The following is a 23,199-nucleotide window of genomic DNA, read 5'->3' as shown; positions in this document are numbered from 1 at the left end:
AGGTATGGCCGGAGTGGTCAGGAACCTTGCATGCGGTAAGTTGAATTCAATTCTCTATTAGGATCGGCTAATGGAAAATGTTGCAAGGAACGTCTCAAAGATTTCTCCCCGCATAGGCCCGCCGTATTCCCCCCCACCATACTGCCAAATACCTCTCTACGGCGATGATTTCTCCTGTGTGGGATAAACACGTTGCAGGGGGATAGGCTAACAGCCGTTCAGCAATCCACCTCGCCACCCTCAGGACCCTCGTACTAGCGCTTGTTATAGAGAATAATTCACAACTCCAATATACATGTCCGCTAGGCATCTCCGCGCACTTTGAAGTGCTTCTTTGTAGGATGATCCCTTGTTTTCAGAAACAGACTCGAGACTTTTACCAAGATTGGGAAAACCTCGGCCTTCCGAGGTTTTGCCTGGGAAAGTAGATTGGCTGCGTGTGTTTTGTACGAATTTCCTGTGTGAAATAAACGATCAGATAGGTGAGCAGCCGAGAATTACAACCATGCAGACTCCTGATCAATAATCATCCCAGAGATAAGCGGCGGTTTTGGCTAAAAGGCCCCAAGAAACCCTGAAAACGAACCAAATTAGCCATCCGCTGTTTAGGCGCAAGTCGTAGAAATAAGCCTCGCATGATCGGCCCACGAATCCCATCCTGCTTGTTTGCGAAAGGAATAGCGGACCCATCGATCCTGTATGTCACGAGTCTTGTGCCTTTTGAAGCCACTCATTGCCGGCCCGTTTGATAACAGTCCCAACTGGTTTCAATCGAACGGCGATTGATTACCTGAATTGTGGTGCCCCTCCGTTACCATTTTCATGGTACAGCCAGTCTCAAACTAGTCTTTCACACATTAGGAAGTGCGCTGTAATTCATATACGCTCCGTCAACTCTCCGAGAAGACACGACATGCAATGCCTATGTGTCACATTCATGTTTCCAATTTCCTCCCAAAGTATCCCTTAGAGTATATAAGTAACTTCGTTGATATAGCTCTCAATCCACCCTATCCCACCCTTTGTATTACTCCATTGCGCTCGCTTCCCCCTGATGCAGAACCCCCTAGGTAGCCATACCTCCGTCACGCACCCTTCCCTCCGTACGTTGGCGAGACGCGAGGCATCGAACTTGACGCTAACTGCTGAACTATTATATAGATATTAGGGACGCCAACGATGCCCACATCATCCTTGAAGCCGTACGACTCAACATACTTCCTCTCATTAAGCGTCGACTGGCCACCACGGAACGCGAACAACTGAAAACAGGCAATGTCTTCGTTTGGGAGGAAGCGGAAGACGACGGTGGCTTACTCCGGTGGACGGATGGTCGACGATGGTAGGTCGTTTGGATTAGTTTTCTCTACGGAACACTAAAGAGTGGCCCTTTCACTAGGTCACAAAGTCGAATGAGAGGGGACTACCTCTATTACGAAGAGAAGGTCGAGACTACACAAGACGAAAAGGACGCTAAAGCCGCCAGAAGGTAAGACAATTTGCGTCATTAGGCGACAGCACGCTTACTATGCCATACAGGGCGAGAAGAGCATCGGACCCCACCGCCATCATCCCCCCGCCAACGCGGCGAAAGGACCGACCGACGAAGCCCAATGGGTTGACAAAGCAGACATACTCTGCGTTGGTACAGCTACCGGGCTCTCCGTCTCCTAAAAAGTGGCACGTTGTCGCATATTTCTCGGTGAGGGCGAATGTTCATTGCCACCGTTCTGCCACTAATTGACGCGTCTCCAGGGGAATGACTATACGAGATTGCCCGTCATCGAGAACTACGAGTACTTGCGTAATGTAAGGGTTCCACCTGGCATTTACGTTTCTAGCAAAGCAGGCGCTCGATTAGACCAGATGCCGGCATTTCCTGAAGAAATAGACGATTATGGAACCCCAGAACGTCACCTTCACCCTAGTGGAGAGATGCACACAGATCCGCGAGTGAAGGCACATCTCCAGCCCTACCCCGGCCACTACGCGTATGGATATCCCACCTCGCCACCTTCGTCTTCGTCTTCGCCCCCCTCATCCTTGATGTCACGCTATCTTTCGCCACCGCTGGCGCCAACGAAAGTTCACGACCGACAGGAAAAAGTGATATTGCCTCCGTTGTCATCGCTATGTGATCCTGAATCAAGACCGAGGTTGCACCATCGGCAAACGACTCCAGCTGGACACTATGTGCATCCGTCAGAACGATCTCCAACATCCAAGTATGCGCCTCTATCGCCCGAAGATCGCCGAGTTCTAGATAGCTTCAAAATTGTTCTATAGCGATTGAGACTATTTCTCTCATCGAACAAAAACCTACCTGTGCAAATATGTCCCCATCAGTAGATGACAGACAATCTAGGATAGGACAATAAAACGATACCCTAATACACTTGTACTTACGAGTCTTGCTTGATCCTACCAAGGAGTTGCCAGGAACGTTTGAGAGTGCAAGAAATAGTGTTTATTGCATTTACGAGGCGGATGTATGTCGCTGCTTCTTCGGGGCGTGGTAACCTAACGTCCCTGATGTTCGAGCACGCAAGCAGCCCCATTGTGCCAGGCGAAGGAGCTCCCGTTGGACTTGGTGCGTCAGCATCTTCCAAGACATTGATCCTGTGACCTCAGATAGAGAGTAGATTGAGCTGGCGCTCCACTATAACGTTTAGGCGTTCATTATCCAAGGGGATATGCGCCGTATAAAGCCAACTTGTTGCTCAGGACGTTGCCTGACACCCAGGACAGAGGGACTCCGACATTGGGCCGCTGGTCTGAGAACGGTGGAGCGTTCCGCCACGATTGAGGAGGTAATACAGCTTATTTCCCATGTCCCTGATCCTTCATGAAGCCTCACCAATATGAGCTACGCGGTCCGTTGCCCAGAGGATGGGATGGAGGCCCTGGTGGTCCGCACCCCAAGTTCGAAAGCTGCGGATGCAATCCTTCGCAAGTCTTGATCTGTTTGACACTATCTTCGATCCAGGCGGCCCGCATGAACCGCCATACAACCGTATGTCTTGCCTACTTCGTATGGCCTGAAGTTTGCGAGGAATCTTGAGAAAAGGGTACAATCTCGCGAGACGCAGGCCGATGGGGAGAGAACTTACTTTTCTTATGTTATCTGGAGTGTGATCACAGCTACAGAAGTATGTCTTAGATATGAAATAGATCGTCGACGACCACAAGGCGGTAGAAGATGATGATCAAGCGTCGAACGAAGCCTCCAGTGACCACACTGAAGCCTGCCGATCCTCGTTGGAGCCGAGGTGCCGAGACACAAACAAACCCCCACACAGCATTTTCGTCAACTTCCAAAATTTACTGCCAAGTAGTTGATCTCAGTTCTACGACTAGCTGTGGATCGTATTGAACTACCGCCGAACGCTTCTCACCCTGGATCGAGTATCTTGCGCCCTTGAAAGCTATGAGAGAAATACTCTACATCCAAGCTGGTTCCTTCGCGAACTACACTGGCACCCATTTCTGGAATACCCAAGAAGAATATTTCACTTACGATGATGAGACGGAGCCCTTAGTGAACCATGATATCTCGTTTAGAGAAGGCATTGATCAGCGTGTAAGATTTAATGTCTCTACGTTCGCTGTTAAATAATTGTGTTATCATGTAGGGGAATCAGACGTATTGCCCTCGATTACTCATGTTTGACGTCCGGGGCGAGTTTGATTCTAGCCTTTTTACGTGGATTTTATCGAGAGACCACAATAGGAAATTTCGGCTCTCTTTCTGCGGCGAAATCTCTCTACAGTTATGAGGATCAATCCGTTGATAACTCATCGCAGGCCGAAGAGTCTATCTGGTGAGTTAAAGAATTTTGATAATCATTCAAACGGTATCCGGGTTAACAATTCATCCTATTGACGGCACAGGGACGGCGATATACTTGCCTATAAACAAGAGCCTATCTCCTCAACCCAGCCAACGAAACACGATGCACCTGTAGTCCGTAGTTCTTCCGAGGCCCGTATTGATAACGAGGTTGAAGACGCTCTCGACGGACTCAAGGAATCCCTTTCGAAGGTCTCCTTCTGGTCCGACTTTGCCAGGGTGTCCTACATACCGAGAAGCATACAAAAGATTCCAGAGTCGCCAGACTGGGACCATTTGAATGGTAATTGGGATGTAGGGCGCAGAACATTCTTCCAATACAATGAGGTGAGCAATTTGCAGCGGGAGAAGCACCCACGACTATAATGCTTCGCTTGATCAGGAAACGGACCTTATGGACGGCGCGGTCAGGCGCTCCCTTGAAGAATGTGACTCGCCCCAGGTCAGTGGACAACCTTGGTATGCTCAGATGCCGCCTCTAAAGCTACCCGGCTTTACTCAGGGTATCCAAATCATCGAAGATACTTTGACGTTTGGATCTTTTATCGATTCGTTCATCAATTCTTTCCGCGATGAGTTTTCCAGGCTGCCAATTCTCTCGTTTCCACTCTTATCTCAATCGATACCGACGCGCTCTGGGACAGAAGGCGTATGTACACTTAGACCTTGTCTCACGGCCCGGCGTTTATGTTCTCAAAATAGACACAACTCAGAGATCTGAAGGTCATAATCAACGACGCGTTGGTTCTTCGAACATACAACGACATGGATTCTGCTTTGGCGGTGCCCATTAGCCCATCGGCTGCTTGGACTTTCCCAAAGACAGCGGACAAACCTACGGTCCGTGATCGACCTTGCTCCTCTATCGAGTGTCTGTATATACGACTCATCCCTTGCGGTAGGTGGATATTTATTCTGCGTCAGCTATCTTATGTAGCCATCTCGAAAGTTCTACCTTACCTCTACGGTTAGTCATCAGCATTACCCCACTCGAACCGTCCATATGGAAGTTTACGTTGATTAGACTTAGGAATCGATCGACTTCACTCTCCTTGACCAGCCTGCTGGCGCAGCTGGGTTGGCGTGGCATTAATAGATTCAGCCACCTCTCTGGCGCCTTTCTATCGAAAACTACCGAACGTTTTGACGTATCTTTGTCCGTTTCTGATTTCTCTTTGCCAGCGAACAAGGTAAGGGACGATCGATAGTCATTTTACAGAAGAGGGCCTTATTCATGAGCTAGTCTCCGCGTGCCACGCTATTCGCGATCTCAGACGTGACGCGGGGACTTACTTCAGAAGAGCTGCTAGCTTACGACAAGTGGCGCTCTCAGGCCCCTTCGTCTTTCTCCCCTGGTACCAGGTTTGTTATCTGAGTTATCTATGCCGTTAAGCGACATCCGAACTTTATTTATTCCCAGTTTCCATGCCCCAAGCTACCCGTCCAGTGAAGGGTTGCTGTCAATGGGGGTACCGACGGGACCTTCGTCCCAGACCCCTTTGCAAGCGGACAATTGCCCAGGCCGGCTGTTCACACGTCTGACCACCACAACTGAGACCGCGGCGATGTTCGATGCCTATGCCAGCCTGATTCATAATGAAATCACCCGCAAACCCGGGCTTGTGGTTCAAAGCAGTGGCCTCGATCTCGACGAACTCAAGGAATTGGTCGGCGATCTCTGGACGATACACGATAACTATCATGACGAGACATTAAATTATGAAAGTCTTGATGATGAGGAATAGATAAATACGATCTCTACATGTACGAAGTTCTGTTTACCGACCGTCGGTCCATTCATCTTCTTGCTGTATTACCCCTTGATTAAACCTTGGTCAGCGTGTACATTCTGTCGGGCCCAATCAGTCCAAATGGAAGAAGTTCGAGACAATTAGACGTCTGATTGGTTCCTCCAGGTGGTGTCTATTGTTAGGGACGAGTCGGGCGCTGTGCGGCAGCTTTCAATTCCGGCAGTCTTTATCGTTCTCACGGATACCTGGGAGTTCGTTTTGATGTTTTCCAAAGATAGGCCGCCATGAGAGTCGTCATTCTTGGTAATCCTGCCAACCACGCCTATGCCTCTCAGCCCAATCGCAGCCACGATGAACCCGAAGGCTGCTGCTGCGAGACACGTCCATCCGGCCGCCCTGAAGCCCGCCATCAGGACCTCGGGAGAGTCGGACGCTAATTCTGGATGAGCCTTGTTGTATCTCTCGCTTGTGGCTGTCGCGATGCTGCTGGTGATCGCTAAGCCAAGTGATGTACCGAGCTGGACATGGGCAGTAAGGAGACAGAGGCGGCCGCATCTGGGATGTAACTCACACGAGTGGCGACGTTAAAAATACCACCAGCCAGAGACTGGGAATCTTCGTTGAAATGGCTGATAATTTGAAGGTTTCCGACAGGGTAGACAGCATCCGCGCCGACTGTCAGGAAAGGCTCAACGAGTTGCCTGAAAGAATACACGATGCTCCTACCAATGAATATCATGACCAAGAAGGCGCTCGCCCAGTAGGAAGCGTCAACATTGATAGTACTGAAAATGATGGGCGCGACCTGATGACCATGTCTCATGATGAGGGTTTAGACACGGAACGGCATTATGACGTACCACGCTCCCGACAAGGCCCGCCAGTATTAAGCCTTGTCCCGGCAGACGGTTCACCACGTAGCCCGTGATCAAGTTTACGGAAAACCCGGCGAGGGCCATGGGGATGAATCTCAGTGACGTTTGTATGGGGTTTAGGTAATTAACCTGTTGATAACTAAACGGTGAAAATTCAGGTTCAGTTGATGGACGTAACACGGAGTGAATGGAAAACCGAACGAACTATAGAGTCGCGAAGTAACTCAATGTATTGAAACTCCACCTAGAAGATGATGTTGTAAGTAACGTCCATTTGTGTGACAGAGCCGGTCATACCATGCAAAGAAAACGACTGCGATAACACTTCCCATCTTGGCGCCAGGTTGGCGCCACATGCTAAGGGGCATAAGGACTGATTTATCTCGAGCTTCACGCCACCTCTCGTAGAAGATGAAGGCACCAAGTATGACCGCAGATGCGGATAGAAGGCTGGGGATGTGAGGTGTGGCCCATCCTTTGCTCGCCGTGGTGGAATCGCTGATCCAAGAGTGAGTCTATGCCGAGCTTGACCATGAAAAATGACTCACGCAAGGCTGTATGTCAGAAGCCCAATACCAGCCGTGCTCAATATCGCGCCACCCCAATCAAGGCCTTTGGTATATCTATGTTCGATCTGCGACTTGGGGAGAACTAACCATCCTAGGGCTACGAAGAGGAAACCAAGGCCGGCCTGGATGAAGAAGATTGCACGCCAAGTAGCTCGGCTGTCGGTGAGTATTCCACCTGAATAGAGCCGTGAGTGAGGCATTAGGTGACGAAGCATTTGACCGTACCTAAGATCAGACCACCGATGAATCCCAAAGGTTGGCCAGCACCCAGCGCTCCGAAGGCCTTGTTACGCTTCGGCCCCGGGGGAAAGTAGGATGACAGCAGGCCGATGCCGGAAGGTGTATTGGCAGCTGCACCGAGTCCTTTCAATGCAATAAATATGATAAAGGCTTTATCATTCGGAGCGAATGCTGTTGCAATGCTCCTAGAAGAGATAGCGGGTATGATCAGTAGCTGAGTACTGAGTGATCAAAGTAGCTTCGTCTTCTTGCTCACCACGCAGCGAACCAGGCAGAGCCAGCCATAAACATGATACGTCCCCCAACAATATCTCCTACCCTACCGAAGAAGAGTAGGAGACACCCATACGAGAGCCTAATGCGTGCATCAGTTCCGTCACACGTTGAACTACAGATGCCAGAGGCTCAAGGGCCATGCTCACGCGAAGACATTCACGGGCCATTGCAAGTCGGCCTGAATAAACAATCATGGCTTGATTGATGTTTTCGAAGAGAGTCAAGGGCACGTACTTGTCTAAAGTTTAGGTCTTTCCCGATAGTTGGTAAAGCCACAGTAAGGGCCCGGTCTGCTCGTCGAAATGTTAGCCCCGACCTGCCAAATTTGAGTCCCACGGTTGGATCAAACCCGGCCCAAACCTACCCCAAGCCGGCGGTTTGCTCTGCTGCATTGGGGTTTGGGGCAGGCCCCATGTCACATCAATTCTCGGCGCTTCTTCGTATCCCCCTGCTTCTTCCCCCTTCGCTTCTTCCCCTTCGCTTCTCTCCCCTCGCTTCTTTCACTCACGCGCCAATGCCTTCTTCGACGCAATCAAATAAGGAGAATCCCCCTGTATTGAAGGGGAAAAAGGCCATATGGACGGATGCCGATGACAAGGCCCTTCTTGACTGCCTTCTTGAGCAACAAGCTGCTGGCAATCAAGGGGACAATGGCTGGAAAACCCTGGTGTGGACTGCAGCTGAGGAAAGCTTGAAGGGTAGTGAAGAGAGGAGCAAGGGTAGTCGCAAGACTGCTACCAGTTGTCGTGATAGGTTCAAATCAGTGCGTACTTGATATCTTAGTCTACAGGCTATGACTTATCATGTTGGTTAGCTCAAGGAGAGCTTTCTTGTTGTCCAAGTCCTTCGCTCTCTTTCAGGATTTGGTTGGGATGACCAACGACATCTTGTCACTGCGACTGATGATGTCTGGGACAAGTATATTGATGTACGTCTCCTTATCTTCTCCTGCCTGCCATTACTGATTATACCAGAAACATCCCTCCGCCAAGAAGTGGCGAAAGAAGGCCTTTCCTTGCTATGACCTCATGTTTGCCTTGGTTGAAGGTCGTAGTGCAACTGGTGATAATGCTGTCAGTATCACCGCTATGGTTGCTGATGATAGTGGGGATATTGGAACTCCTCGTAGCGATAATGAGGACGAAGCCTCTCAGGTATGTGCTATCAGTATTGAGTTTAACTTGAAAACTCAATCATTGTAGGATATGGACATGTTTCCCCTTTTCCCTCCTCTTTCCCCTTCCCCACCACCACCACCTTCATCTCAGTGTCGGAAGCGTGCTGCCTCTGATGCGGATGACACTCCGGCTCCATACAGGATGAAGCGGGGCCGTACCTCTGGTCCTGACGCTCTTCTTGCATTGGCAGGAGCTGTCAGCAAGGTGGCTAATGCGGGAACGGCTGCTGTAGGTTCTTCGGAGATGCTTTCTGGCTCTCGTCTGGTCAAGGTCATTGCTGCGTTGGACATGGATCATGATCTAACCATAGAAGAGAAAGGTAAGGCACTTGTTCTCTTCCGAAAGGACAGTTCAAGTGTCGATACATATATGGGCATTGATAGTGATGTACTTCGCCATGCATATATCCTTGCTGAGCTATCTTCTCTCTAGGTTACTACTAATTCATCCCACTCCTTTATTACATCATTTCACATTCTTTACCCCATTCCACTCTTTACATCTACATACCTCCTGCAATTTTAATACCAACGTAATTACATGTTCTGCTGTAGATACTGTTGGTACTGCTCCCACATCTGTTTAGCAATCCTATCCCGGAAGTCGTTTGCCCGATCTCGTTCTTCATGTGAGATGTGAGTTGAATAATCATCTGTGGTTGGTGTATGTGATTGCTGGCGATAGTTGCTGAGATCCTCCAAGGTTGCTCCATCTAAGTCCTGGGGATCATGGACACGGATGAAGTTGTGAAGTACACATAACGCAAGCACCATCTTTGCTTGCTTCTTCAACGAATACTCTGGAGCAGTGTTGATGAGCCGGAATCGCCGCTTGACAACACCAAAGATGCGCTCAACAACATTCCGAGCTTGAGCATGTCGCAAGTTGAACAATTCTTTGTAATCGCGTGGGCTAATACAGAATGAGTAAGACACCAATACAGTCAGAGACAAACTCACGTGTTTGTAGATCTTGACCACTCCTTGAGATGGTATCGGACACCACGGTAGGGTACCAGCAGTGCATCACATGCAGGGAAACCAGCATCACCAAGATAATACTTGCCAGGGGGGATCGCAAAATCGGTAGCCCTTGCATCTGCAAAAACACGGCTATCTGCAGCACTCCCTTCCCAACCTGCCCGTACATATGCAAACCGCATGTCGAACGTGGTTGCAGCAAGAACATTCTGAGTGAGCCCGCCTTTGCGATTTCGGTTTCGTGCAATCTGACTTTCGTCAGGGATAAAGGCATCGATATGAGTACCGTCAAGAGCTCCAAGACAGTCTTTGAGGAATGGGAAGAGTTTGGGGTTGGTACGTATCTCAGGCGGTGTGATATCACTTGGCGGAAGCTTCATATAGCGTGTATAAAACTGGGGATCAGTTAAACGGTTCAGAAGGTTGTCGAACACCCTAGAGAATCATTAGCAACGGTTAAAAAATTCAAGTTGATATGTATACCGTGTTATTGTCCCAGGACTATGTTGGAAACGCTCACGCACTTCCCGGTGTACCGCACCTGACCGGCACATGTACAGAAACATTGCCAACTGCTCCTCCTGCCCAATATACCTTGAACCCTTGAATCCAGAGTACTTCTGCAGCTCCTGATTGAGCTTTTGAAAGACTCGCTTATTCATCCCCATCATATTGTGAAAGCGCTCCCAATGTCCATCAAGAAGTTCCTTTGTCCATTGCTCACCAGTGAGAGCAGAGGTATACATAGGAGTCTTGATCAGATACTGAGCCATATGAAGGGCAGCCCCCCCTACAACTGCGGCAAGGATAGCAGAGGTCCGTAGACGATGTTGTGCTTGAGCATTGGCAGCTTCTCGAAGTGTTTGGGTGCGGCTGTTGGTAGTACGAACCATTGTTGCAATTGTTATCAGATTGGCGCCGTATATAGAACATGTGTGACAAATGTGACGCGCTCAGCCAAACCCCAGCGCTAGGAAATGTAAATTTCAAACTCAGCCAACCCCAGACCCGAGGGACTAACATTTCGACGAGCAGACCGGGCCCTAAGCGCCCCGGACAGAAAAACCTATGCGAGCGCTTATAAACATTTTCTCGCCAGTGCAACAGAGACAAACGTACATTCAATGTCGTTACTCCAGAAACGACGAGAACGATGATGATATCCTTCAAAGTCGACGATTGCATGATTGCTGGAGTGGGTAGGTGCAGTTGTATACTTCTGAGAATCTTCTCTTAAGGACAAAGCCTTCTCCAAGAAATTTCTGCCGTAAGATCAGATGCGATCTCTACGATAGTACATGGAACGGTTGAATGTGGGGCCTTTCCCTCAATTTCAAGCCAAAACTATCACTCACATCCTGCGTCCTTCCGTGTCGCAGCGGTTGGCGACGGGGGCGACCCACAAAAACTATCCTCTTTTGATCTATAATCCGGTCGCAGTCATGGTAAAAGCGAAACAGGGGATGTTAGATGGTGGACACCGAGTTATTTGTCTTGGAATGTCATGGTGGGTCGTTCTTCCTTCAAGCTTATGTCCATACAAACCTCCTGCACATGGTGCAGCGGCCCTACCACGATCACCGGTCACCGCCCATCATCTACGCGAGTCTCGGCTACTTGTAGTCGATCCATTGCGTCCAAATCGCTCAGAGTTAGCTGGTGACAAAAATGGCGTAATCCTCTGCAACTGTCCCATTGACATACTGGTAAGCTGTCTACATTTCTAAGGCTCCGCTATGCCTTCATATTTATCCAAGTTCATGTGCGTCACATATGTGCGACAGTCCCTCACTAACCGACTTCGCTTATCGGCAAGCTTCGAAAGGCTTTGGAAGGATCCTCGCAGTAAAGTGGGTTCTTAATATCGAGACCTGAACTACACACTCACTAGGTAATAGTTCGTAGCGTTGTATGATGATCCCAACGCTTGAAGCTTTCGGGAATCGACTAATGCTTGGACATTCCGACGCTTCCTTGCGCGACGCGATCGCCCATGCTATAAATGGTACACTGATGGGGCCGGATTTCGCACTTGCTCCCTACTAGGCCAGTCTATCACAACATTCAGACAAAGAGCTAAGCGCAAGAAGCATACCATTGTATCTGCTTTGGGATATCAACCAGCGATCCCTTTCACAAAGTTGACCTGGGTAACCGTTTACCTGTGCGTCCTCCGAATGAACTAAAGGCCCCCTCATTGACCGTGTGGGGCGCAAGGCATCTGGATCGACAGATGCCTGCACGGAGATTTTCTGCGACAAATGCAAGCGAGAGCAAAGTGAAGAAGTGCTCGAGTTAAAAGGTCAGCTATTCCTGGATGAGTTCTTCACTTCGCTTTCATCTATTCATCCTCTCCATCATTCTAGGGCTTCTCATCCCTTCTTCGCCACAATGTCGACTATTGATCTTCTTCCAAATGTCACTTCGTTTTCGATAGGTGTCATCTTGATGGCACTGTCTTCAGTGTTCGCTGTCATCCATCGAGCACTGGAACGCTATCGAGATCCCTTGCGCGAAGTCCCTGGCCCATTCTTAGCGCGTTGGACGTCTCTCTGGCTTGCATACCAAGTACGCATGGGCCGCCGGTACCTTGTCGTTGATGCGCTACACAAAGTAAGTAGAGACGAAGGCATCCGAAATCTCCCCTAATTGTTCGCTTGACAGAAATATGGGCCCATCGTTCGGATCGCTCCCAACCATGTCTCAGTCGCTCACAAGGATGCCATCAACGTCGTTTACGGACAGGGCTCTCGGGCCTTAGACAAGTCGCCGTACTATCATGCCTTCGTTTCGGACAAAGCTTCCATATTTTCTACCGTCGATCGTCAGGAGCACGCCCAAAAGCGACGCCTCGTCTCTCAGGGATTTTCATACAAGTCGCTGATGAGCGTGACACCGCTCTTGCATGCGAATCTTTATCACTTCGTAGAGAAGATAGATGAGATCAGCCAGCGCCCGGGCTCCATCGACGTACTTCAATGGTTCAACTTCCTGGCATTCGACATTCTCTCCGATCTAGCATTCGGGGAACCGATTGGAATGGTCACAAACGTACGCGAACGATGTTCTGATGTCTCAAACCCCGAGCTCTGATGATAACCGATATTCCAGGAATCTGACGTAGTAACTGTGATGTGCGCAGACGGCAAAGTCAAAGAAGAGAACGCAATCTCGCTTGTAGACGAGGTGGGTTTGATCGCCTTCGTTTTGACGGTATGCCCTCAATCGATCGGTCCAGAGAGAGCACTTGGCTGCAGTTGTTGGGATACATCCATGGTTTAAAACTCTGTCCAAGTTCATCCCCGACCCATTTTTCATTCGCGGCCATAAATCGTCGACCGGCCTTGTAGACCTCGCGCGTCGCCGTGTCACCAAGCGCCTAGAATCCGGATCCTACCGAGAAGATATCCTCAATAAATTGATAGAAACTCGTGTTGAAGAGAGCGGCGCTTTAACTCCAGAGCAGGTTACCGAGCTGATAGCAGAGACAGTTACACTTTTGTCAGTGGTTCCATTTCCTCATTAAGTCTCTGCTGCTCAATGAAGGAATAAACTACAGGATCGCAGGCTCTGACACGACCTCAAACTCGATTACCGCAATCATTCACCTTGTGCTCACACATCCTCGTGTACACGAGAAGCTGCTCCAACACCTCCGGGATGCTGTTCCAGATAGTCAAGTCCCAAAGCACGAGGATGTGAAAGACATTCCATACCTTACGGCGGTCATCGAAGAAGGGTATGTGCTGCGCACCGACATCAGAAGTTGGGGTGTAACCATCCAATTATAGCCTGCGCTATTATGCGACAACCGCCATTGGTTTACATAGATCTGTTCCTCGCGATGGGGTGCTATGTTTAGGGAAATTCTTTCCAGAAGGGGTGAGTCGCTTTATCTACCTACGTTATCCACAACACGGCATTGGTCTAATTGTCAATATCTTCTCGTTCTTTAGACGGAAATGTCTGTTCCGGCTTATACCATTCAGCACGACCGCACGATCTGGGGCGACCCAGAAAACTTCCGACCTGAACGCTGGCTCGAGGAAAAGGACTTGGGACGTTATTTACTTACTTTTGGGAAAGGACCGAGACAATGCGTGAGTAACATACTGCGCAACGATCACATTATTGCTAACGGTCGACTACCTCTTCCCACACAGCTGGGACGGAAGTAAGAAACCCGAGATGTCTTGACATGTTTACCTTCATACTGACTATCGATTTCCTCTATTTCTTAGTTTGGCTTACATCGAGATGCAACTGGTGATAGCTACGATGCTCCTGCGCTACGACCTCAAACTCGAATCTGACAACCTCGAGACGACCGAAGGATTCATGCACAAGCCTCTCAGGATGATAGTAGAGGTCAAGCGGAAAGAGTTAGCCTGCTGAGCGACCCTACTACTCAAAAACCGGCCTCCTGCCCACACCTCCAAGCTTCAATAAGGACCTTCTAACATAGTCTGTTTTGATCTCCGTATATCGTTTCCGATCATTTGTACATTTCCCTATTCTAGATGGGAATACACACGCTTTACTTCTACCCGTTTACACGCTCTCACCGGCCGCAGTCTATACACTCCCAGTAGCGCTGTATCAGCGTGCGTATGACGAGAAGACTATCTCAAATAGCGAAACTCCGACTCGAGGACAAAATAGCTACTTAAATTCTAGAAGCCACGAATGCTCCCGGGTCCCCGAAAGCTTCTTTTGCATCATTACCCCCAAGCGATAACCATGACCGCCTTCGTCTAACAGCATACAGAACGAATCTCCCAGACCCGCCCCAAACCGGACTAACGCAGCTTGCCAAGCCACGGCATCGTCGATACACGTTCAACGTATTGGCTCTTTCAATGACAGTGCCCTCACACCGGTCCTTGTAACCGAGAGCTTGGAAATGGCAGCGGAATTACATCAGACACCCAACACCATCGCCGTCAGAAGTCGATCACAGGCACTTCGGCCTTAATCTTCAAGCTCATACAATCGATAAACCACAAACGTACTCCCCGCCAAACTTCTTGTAGTCATCGGATAACGCAAGGGGCCCCATCCCGTGGTTTATGGCCTGGGACGAGCATCTAATTTAAACAACCAATGCTAAAGCAGCGAAGCTGAAGCTTGAAGGTCAGATCGAACGGCCTCCCGCTGACCCGGATCACCTTATTATTGGACCCCTGTGCTGTGGACCTAGGGAAACCTCGAAGGCCAATTCAGCTTCGCACGAAGGTCTGAAGGGGTGGATCCATCATGTTGGGTCGTCTTCCTCGTGCAAGATGGCCGTCGACGGCATTACGGTCTCGGTCTAGCTCACTGAGGGCAATCATACTGGGCGTTCGACGTCCAGCGAGTCGCGTAATTGGATAAAAAGTTAGATAGGATGATAGGTATTGGCTAGGAATTATTTGGGACTGATTGACGTGGGAGACTTGGTGGCAACACTGGCCAGTTGGTCCATGTACGAATAACCGAGGTGCCCAACAGTCAGTTCGCCGATGCCAAGACTGGTTCACATCCTACGCATTGGTGGTGTTAAACATACAAGATCGCTTGGTGTTAGGATGTGAGAGCCCGAGGTGCATATAAGACAATCTCAAAGACGGTTCCTTTCGGCCTAGGCTGGACTCGTGTCTTTACTGCACAAGGTAGTGTGGTTCACAATAAGCGGGCACGCTGCGGACTAAGTTCGAATCTTCCTCCCCGCTACATTCCCTTCGGCCTCAGGGATAACAAGCGTTTACCGCTGCACTGGAATCCGGGTCTTTCATGGGTAGTGTATACAACCGCTGGTCAGGGGCGTCCCAACGACTCGGAAGGGGGTGATCTCCTCCTCATCAGAATACGATAATCCATTCAAGGGCACCATCTGGCATACATATCACGCGCTTGTCTCGCACACCCAATGAACGGTAGAGATGGATGGCACGCATCGATTCAACTCTTACGAGAAGCCTCAAAAGGGTAGGGTCTGGATTTCGAGCACTCTCTGCCTCGCGCCGGTACGTACCGTTTCCATCGCTGGACCATTTCGTACAAGAAGGGCCTACTCCTACGATATCGGATATTCTGTTCATCGCTCAGGGCCTATACTTGGTTGACTTTGAATGTCTGCTCCCCCAAAATAGTATCGTCTTCTGATATTTGACCGTCGACCATGAGGCCTTGAGGGCTTGAGGGACAACAATCAACCCCAGAATCTACGTGGAATCTGGTTACGTAGATGAGGTAAGATCAACCTCTATTCACAGTAATATCATTTTTACGTACCACTGGTTTTAGACGTTCGAGGGGAGTCTATACCCGTTACCGTCACTCCACTGCTAAATACCAAGGAGTTAAGTCAAATCACTTGTAATACGACGTCAAATCCAACGTACCGGTTAACAAGCAACCCAATCGCCAACCGCTAGCCGTCTTATAAATAACTCTGCTAACAATCCTCCAGTAATATCACGAGCGTCACTACTGTGTACGACCCAACTATGGGGATGTTCTGCGATATCTGGTTCTGAAGCCCTCCTATGAGAATCTAAACAAGCGAAGCAAGTGCCAGAATGTTACATGTCACAATGCGCACCCACCGTCAACCATCGAAGTCCTTCTCCGGTGTCGCTGGCATCGCCTCATTGGCTAAGATATGAAGCTAGAGACAAAGATAGGGCAAAAAGCAAAAAGGGATCAATAAGTATGCGCATCGTACAGAAGGATCCAGAACGAAAGAACACGGAAATGTGATGGATGGATGTCCGACACGCCGTGCCTACCCCCGACAACTGAATCTCTACATCAGTTGATAAGCAATGATCGACAATACTGATCCAACCTTCCATTGAGTTTGAAGCCTTATGGCCGTACGAGCTCGTTTCTTCGTGCTCGATGGGAACATAAACACACGAGTTGTGGCACTCGGCGACACCAGCCGACCAACCGTTGAGCTGGCACTAAAACATAGGTATTCGAGCGGACAGATTTGCGTTGTCCGCCATCGGATAATACCGAGGGACTGATGGATGCCAGAGTTAGCGCACGACAGGATACACCCAAAGGCGGATTTCCTTACTATTTCGCGGACAGCTGGTTGCCGGTAAACGTTAACGTTGGCGGCGTTTCATATGCCCGTGGGAAGGGGGATGCTCAAAGGATGGCTACCTGGCGCAAAAATCCTTGAATTGAATAGAGAAGATAAGGACTAGATGTTGGCGAATGTTAAGCGGAGAAGAGACGCACCTAGCTCCATCATTTTATGGGCCGTGAGACGCTTGAAATAAATATTAAAACATGTCTACAGTAGTTAGTTTTGAATGAGAAACTGGTCAAGAAACATTGAAAGCAATGGATAGAAGTGGCATCGTCACGGTGACTATCTCGCGCTGTGATTTGAGCGATAGAAGCGGGAGTGTTAGACATACACCAGAGGGGGATGCGTGTAGTTTAGAGAATATAGTCAGCGATGGGCGAGTGAACGAGCACAGAGATCGAGTGTAGAGAGTGGGCGCCAAACGGCGGAGGGGAGGCAGAATGGGAGACGTCGATGCAACATAGACGAGCCGTTAGGTAGACGTAGAGGTGGACATTTCAATACGGAGCCAGGCTGTGGGCGATACTACAGAGGTGCCTGTTTGCTATTTTTAGTTTCCCAAACTTGAACCGACGGAGGCACTCGGCAGAGGGCGAGTCTCGTCTACTGCGATGGTCTGGGTGCTCCAGTGCCGGGCAACCGTGTCGAGGATCATCTGGATATTCCCTGCGCAAGGTGGAATCCGAAGAGTTGGGGATATGAGTTGGCCAAGATGATGAGCGGCCGGAGAGGGCGGTTGGGCATGTTCGTCATGCATCATGGTGTTTCGCCAGTTTATTGACTCGTTTCTGTGTAACGGGATATTTGATTCATAGTACTGTCTGTCGCAGGTGACGACGAGGTGGAGGTCGCAGAGGCCACAGTCTAGTGTAATGATTGCATGTAATGATTGCGTGCCGATTCCACAATGGCTCAAGAAGAGCTACAGGGCGCGATGACTTGAAGTGAGTAGGTCAATATTCCAAGCAATCATGTCAAAGGATAGTGCAGCCATACAACCATCCGCGACCATCGCGTGATCACCGATTCCCAAATTCACCTCACCTTCAACCTCCTCACGCGCGTCTCCTCTATCCCTTGCATCAAGTGAGCTTAAATAGACGCGAAGTCAGTGTCGAGTCCAGTCTGCCTTTATCTCAGACCCGCTAAACCGATAGGGCTGAAAAATCTTGTTCGTCGAGTCGTATCATCGGTTGACCATCTGGGAGCTCTTCGTCGTCGCTCGAGTCTCGAGTCTCATTTCAATCAGCCAGTGAGATTTCAAGTTGGTGTCTTCGTGAGTTGCGGTTATTCCGATTTGCGAAAGCGTGAACACGGGGACGATGCAATACGAGGACGGTGGATCGTGAACTCATAGGGACAAGCGCCCGTACGTACAGTGGCGCGCGGCGGGAGGCGGTGATGCCGAAAACGGTAATTAGCCCCTGAAACTCGCCACTACTAGGATGGAGTTGACAGAAAACGTCAACGGCTCTTTCCATCATCAAGCGACTGTATGGAATGGAATGGACCCAAATGTTTGAAATGATATTGTCACCGTCATCTGCAATTTGATTTCTTATATATATTCACGACCCACATAGTGTACGCTCGAAGGCGGACTCCGTGTACACCGGCGGCGTTGCGCAATTTTCGGTGCTATGCAAATGGATATGTAATTGCGTGTGCCGAAGCATGCGTGGTGCTTTATTCTAGTATTTGCAGGCTAGCCATTACAATTCCAAATGAGAAAAGAAAACTTAACGACTACGACTGCGGGCAAACGCAACGTGATGCGTGAAATTTTAAGCTCGCTACTTCAGCTTTCTTTCCTGTCGGCCAACGAGGGAGTTGTTTGCATGCGCCTAGTGGTCCCGTCGCGATAGTGATACTTTGCAACATACTATTGGTTCGGCAGAATGATCATACGGGTCTATCATGAGATATTGTTGAAAAAGCACGCACGAGTGGTGTGGGTGACTCCAACGATGACCAGTATTATGAGTGAACACACCGTTTACAGAAGTTTTCCTCGAGTTTTTCTCCCCGGTCCGCACAATATTCGCCAATTTGTGGTTCGAGACCGTTCGAAGTTTGGCTAGGAGGTGTGTGATCGTGGGAAAGGACTACCACGTCGAGCGGCGCGGGAGGAGGAGGCCGAGTGGAATATCCGATGCTGGTCGCTGCGGTTGGTCATCCACTCTACTCCTCTTTTCACCCGGAACGTCCACCACAGTCTCGGGTCCACAACGCTCCATCCATTTCACGACAATTTCCGTTCCTAGTGCGCCACAAAAGAGTGCGCGACATTCTACGACAAGAGGAGAGTTCTAGAGCTGGAACCCAGCAAACAAGACAGAACAAGATCCAGGAGAAACAGTGAACCAGGCTAAGCCAGAATGTCATCGAGTGAGTCTCCTTTTCAAATTGAAAAGCTTGTGTCCCTGTGCGCTGTGTCGCCCTCGCCGTTATACGTCACGGTGCAGCGAGGCGCTTACCTGAGCACCTCGTTGTCGCCTTACGCCCGTACTCGCCGTTCTTTCTATTATTACATGTGTGATATCCGCCCCCGCCGATTATCTCATCCTATCCACACATCACTTTCCGCATTCCGTTCTCCTCGTTTCTGCCCCCTTTCCTCCTCCCACTACCATGGCCACCACCGTTCCCCCCACCACACCCCTGCCCTCCGACCCTACTTCTCCTACAACTTCCGCACCCGTGTCACCGTCGCTAACACCCTCTTCTGATCCAGTTTCGGACACAACCCCCCCGGTTACATCTCCCCCAGTAACCTCTCCACCCGTCACATCTCCCCCAACATCGCCTCCTGTCACCTCGCCTCCTTCGTCCCCCCCAGTGACCTCGCCCCCGACATCAGATCCCCCGACTTCGCCGCCCGTATCGAATCCACCCACGACAGATGGAGGCAGCGTCCCCCCGACCACCGATTCTACGACACCGACACCGACGTCCGATACGGCTAGCGCTACGCCGTCTGTTATATCGACTCCTGTAACGACAGTCATCCAGACTTCAGTCGTGTGAGTCCTTCGATTATATCATCCGTTGTTTTTCTGACTATCGTACATCCTCGAATAATGACCATCTATTCAAACCTACAGTCAGACATCTGCAGACGGGCAGATATTCACGACCGTAATTCAGACATCGTCCGTTCTTCCCCCGGGGTCCACGATCACCGCTGCCCCCAATACCAACAACACCTCCTCTTCGTCCTCGAACACCGGCGCGATCGTCGGTGGTGTAGTCGGGGGCATCGCGGGTCTTGCACTAATCGTAGGGGCTTTGGTGTGGTGGAGGCGCAGGCAGAACAGGTTCAAGGAGTTTGAGTTCGACGGCAATTTTGACCCGGATCGATTTACGAGCGCGGGGGCCGGAGGGTTAGGTGGAGGTGCGCTTGGAGCGGGGGCAGCGGGATTGGGAGGAGGAGGAGGGAAAGGTGGTGGGAGAACGGGGACGGGCACGCTGCCGAATATAAGTGTGGACGATGGAGATGGGTTTGGAGGGCCTGCTATGGCAGGCGTCGCCGGCGCGGGTGCTTTGGCTGGCGCGGGGTTGGCTGGGCGGGGTGACAGGAGGAGTAACGGTAACATCTACGCTAATGGCGGTGGAAACGGGCAGGGGAATGGGTACCCTAATCCCTCGTCGTACAACAACCAGGGGAGGAATGGGGGGATTGAAGACGAGGACGATGGTATGGGCGGACGGCTGGGCGGGACGGCGATTGGAGGGGGTGTCGTCACGCCATTCGTGCTCGGGAGGCCGGGGCCTGGTCCTGGTCCTGGTGGTGAGTGATTTTTCATGTTCTTTTTCCCACTATCCTCCAAGCGAGGTGTTGGATGGGCGTACGGCATGGCAGGGAGAAGACCAATCGCTGACCTGGTTCTTTCAATTTGTAGGTCGTCAGCAAAGCATACCCGTCGGCGGCTACTTCCCCTCATCCAACATGTCGGAGAAGCAGCGCCTCATGCTCGCGCAACAGCAGCAACAACAAAATCTCCAACGACACCCGCAAAACCTCGCCGCCAACCACCCGAACCTCCCCAATCCCTACGGAACGTACGGCGGCGCAGGCGGTCCAGGCGTGTACCCGTCACCCCCACCGACGTCTGTGTCGCCTACGACCGCGACGTTCTCGAACGAGGGCTCGGGGTTCAATGCGTATGACGGGTACCCGACGTCGAATGACCATTCTTCGTCGGCGGGCACGTCGGATGGCGGCAGGTCGAACGCGATGGCAAGGAATGCGGCGATGAGCGCGCTCGGTGCTGGGGCAGCAGCAGGCGGAGGGAGAGGGTACGAAGAGACAGAGTCGAATTACAGCACGAGCGTCAGTGGGTATGGTGCGTCGACGTCTTTTTGCCTTCCCCTTTATCAATCTTCGACTTGTTTACTAATCTGTATCCATACAGGTAATTCGAGCTCGCAGGGCCAGCCGCTCTCCGTCGGCCAGGTCACGGAAAAGCAGCGCGAGGCCATGGCGTCGTATACCGGCGGCGGATCGGGCGGGGGGAGGATGGTTGCTAATCCCGATGAAGATGGTGAGTGTCTGCTCTAATGATTGGGATGTAACCCTTCTTTGGTTGGGCTTTTATATGTCGCGCTGTTGCGCTCTGTCAACACTTATGATGATGAAGATCATTTCTTTTCACATCGCCGTTCTCATATCATTCACCACACCTCTCACATCCTTCATTAATTCATTGCCTCTGATCCTGATCCTAACCCGTTGCGTTTTGTTCTCTTCGTAGCTCCTCAAGGCTCAGCGACCCAGCACCCGAACGCGTCGCACGTCCTCGTGCACCATGACGGCGGGCGCGTGCCGCAGGCGCAGAATAGCGGCGGCGACGTGGACGAGATCCCGCCGACGTACGATAGCATCGTGCGGGATTAGGACTTGCGTCGTGTTTTCGTGGACCTTTCACCCCACTTTCATCCTACGGTTCGCGTTCTATTCCGATGCGTTCACGATACGACACGATATGTTATCCTTTCTTGACGTTGCGGTGTGCTTGCTGCTTCAGGGGACGCGCGGAAGTGGTATAAGGTGGTACACGGTGTAGGTGAGGACGGCGCGGAAGGAGATTACGGGAAGGGGGGGCGTTTTCTTGAGATGTTTATTAAAAGTTGCTGCGCGCTGGAGTTGAACGTTGAACAGTAAATGTTATGTTATGTTTTTGTTTTTGTGTATACATTTACATCTATGTTACAGTGTAGCGTATATTTAATGGAATGGCTTAACGAGCACAATAACCGAGAACTAGTAACAAGCCTGAACGAAGGAAGGGAAGAGGAGGTAGGAGTGAGGAGACAGGGGCACCTTTTCTCAGCTGCATTGGCGCCAGGCCCGTACATTGCACGTCGCGTCTCTAACCCTCACCACCACCACGCCCAAAATAAAGGGTTTCTCAAATCCAAGAACAGGGCGACGAAACACGACGAGGGCCGCGTACGTTCCACGCCATCGTCGGCATCAACTCTCAGCCTCGGAGCAGCGTCAAATCCAAATTCAAAGTCCCCGAACTGCTCATCCCCAAGCCGCCGGGATCCGCAGGGCGGAACTATAACCTCCAACACGCGATGGGGCTGTCGGATAAGCGCGAGGCGCATCTTTTCATCGTGGTGCGTAATGTACTTTATCCTAGCTTGCAGCATCCAGGTAACGATGCGATCATACCTTCATTTTTTGTAGAAGAAAGTCCAAACGGCTTGCTGTAACGAGAAGCGGATAAATGAGCAAGATCAGCTGGTATTACACGAGCTCATCGCGTCGTTGAGTAGCATATATGCATATATTCGCGCTATATGTGCGCACCAGATTCCATATCCGATATCCTATATCTGGTTCCATTCAGCTGGGGAACTTACGCTGAGGAATGTATGTTGCGGGTGAATGCTGAAATCGAGTTCTTGCGGCGGTTCGAGAAAGGGTGGCCGGTCGACGATATGAATATGATTCGGGAGGTGGCGACAAGAACAGGCCCAACTTGGGGGATTGGGTGCCGGGTAGCAGCGACGACGAGAGTGGCGATGAGAGTAAGGATGACGACGGCGACGACGGCGACGAAGAGGTGCGCATCCCTCTCTCCTCCTGATGTGCTTTCTCCTGCACGATGCCCGTGTAGCTCGATCTGATCGAGCAGAAATATCTGCGCCTGGTCGCTATCATGACGCCCGTGTACGAAATCTCCCTCAAGGAAGCCCAAAGGTACATCGGATATCGCGCGACTAATCATTGAATACCTATTTTTCTAGACACAATCCTCGATGAGCGCAGGCCCAGGGATTGAAAGGCAGGGGAACAACATTTGAGCAGTTGGTGGAGTTAGCGAGGCTTGAAAATCCAGCGATCAAGATCGAGGTTTTCCGGTGTGGGCAGGGAAAATATGTACG

The 23,199-nt window shown here is 50.6% G+C and overlaps 5 protein-coding genes across 5 annotated transcripts; 4 read left to right on the top strand and 1 right to left on the bottom strand.

Moving 5' to 3' along the window:
• Positions 1–1,054: 1,054 nt before the first annotated feature.
• On the top strand, positions 1,055–2,286 carry PC9H_011826 (uncharacterized protein; the record flags this gene model as incomplete). The annotated part of the gene is made up of 5 exons (XM_036781307.1): positions 1,055–1,103; positions 1,162–1,342; positions 1,400–1,489; positions 1,540–1,702; positions 1,756–2,286. The coding sequence occupies 5 exons, from the start codon at positions 1,055–1,057 to the stop codon at positions 2,284–2,286; spliced, it is 1,014 nt and encodes a 337-aa protein (XP_036627162.1).
• Positions 2,287–3,427: 1,141 nt separating this feature from the next.
• Positions 3,428–5,595, top strand: DML1 (mtDNA inheritance, partitioning of the mitochondrial organelle; the record flags this gene model as incomplete). Its single annotated transcript, XM_036781306.1, has 10 exons — positions 3,428–3,580; positions 3,633–3,678; positions 3,731–3,821; positions 3,892–4,177; positions 4,233–4,292; positions 4,353–4,499; positions 4,553–4,690; positions 4,753–5,040; positions 5,094–5,212; positions 5,271–5,595. The coding sequence occupies 10 exons, from the start codon at positions 3,428–3,430 to the stop codon at positions 5,593–5,595; spliced, it is 1,653 nt and encodes a 550-aa protein (XP_036627161.1).
• A 146-nt stretch (positions 5,596–5,741) lies between these two features.
• PC9H_011824 (uncharacterized protein) lies at positions 5,742–7,576 on the bottom strand (the record flags this gene model as incomplete). The annotated part of the gene is made up of 9 exons (XM_036781305.1): positions 5,742–6,119; positions 6,173–6,276; positions 6,328–6,406; positions 6,462–6,615; positions 6,682–6,720; positions 6,774–6,974; positions 7,025–7,220; positions 7,271–7,470; positions 7,542–7,576. The coding sequence occupies 9 exons, from the start codon at positions 7,574–7,576 to the stop codon at positions 5,742–5,744; spliced, it is 1,386 nt and encodes a 461-aa protein (XP_036627160.1).
• Positions 7,577–12,110: 4,534 nt separating this feature from the next.
• On the top strand, positions 12,111–14,114 carry PC9H_011823 (uncharacterized protein; the record flags this gene model as incomplete). The annotated part of the gene is made up of 9 exons (XM_036781304.1): positions 12,111–12,332; positions 12,384–12,770; positions 12,831–12,905; positions 12,958–13,220; positions 13,279–13,458; positions 13,511–13,601; positions 13,676–13,819; positions 13,883–13,893; positions 13,961–14,114. The coding sequence occupies 9 exons, from the start codon at positions 12,111–12,113 to the stop codon at positions 14,112–14,114; spliced, it is 1,527 nt and encodes a 508-aa protein (XP_036627159.1).
• Positions 14,115–19,434: 5,320 nt separating this feature from the next.
• Positions 19,435–23,045, top strand: PC9H_011822 (uncharacterized protein; the record flags this gene model as incomplete). The annotated part of the gene is made up of 9 exons (XM_036781303.1): positions 19,435–19,826; positions 19,908–20,593; positions 20,706–21,149; positions 21,219–21,347; positions 21,558–21,688; positions 22,231–22,428; positions 22,499–22,613; positions 22,714–22,877; positions 22,932–23,045. 9 exons carry the CDS (start codon positions 19,435–19,437, stop codon positions 23,043–23,045), a joined length of 2,373 nt encoding a protein of 790 aa, XP_036627158.1.
• Between the last annotated feature and the right edge of the window lie 154 nt (positions 23,046–23,199).

Source organism: Pleurotus ostreatus (assembly GCF_014466165.1).
Source record: "Pleurotus ostreatus strain PC9 chromosome Unknown scaffold_9, whole genome shotgun sequence".
In the NCBI taxonomy this organism is placed as follows: Eukaryota; Fungi; Basidiomycota; class Agaricomycetes; order Agaricales; family Pleurotaceae; genus Pleurotus; species Pleurotus ostreatus.
The sequence above is the reverse complement of the archived record's forward strand: the minus strand, read 5'-3'. Positions and strand labels throughout refer to the sequence as shown.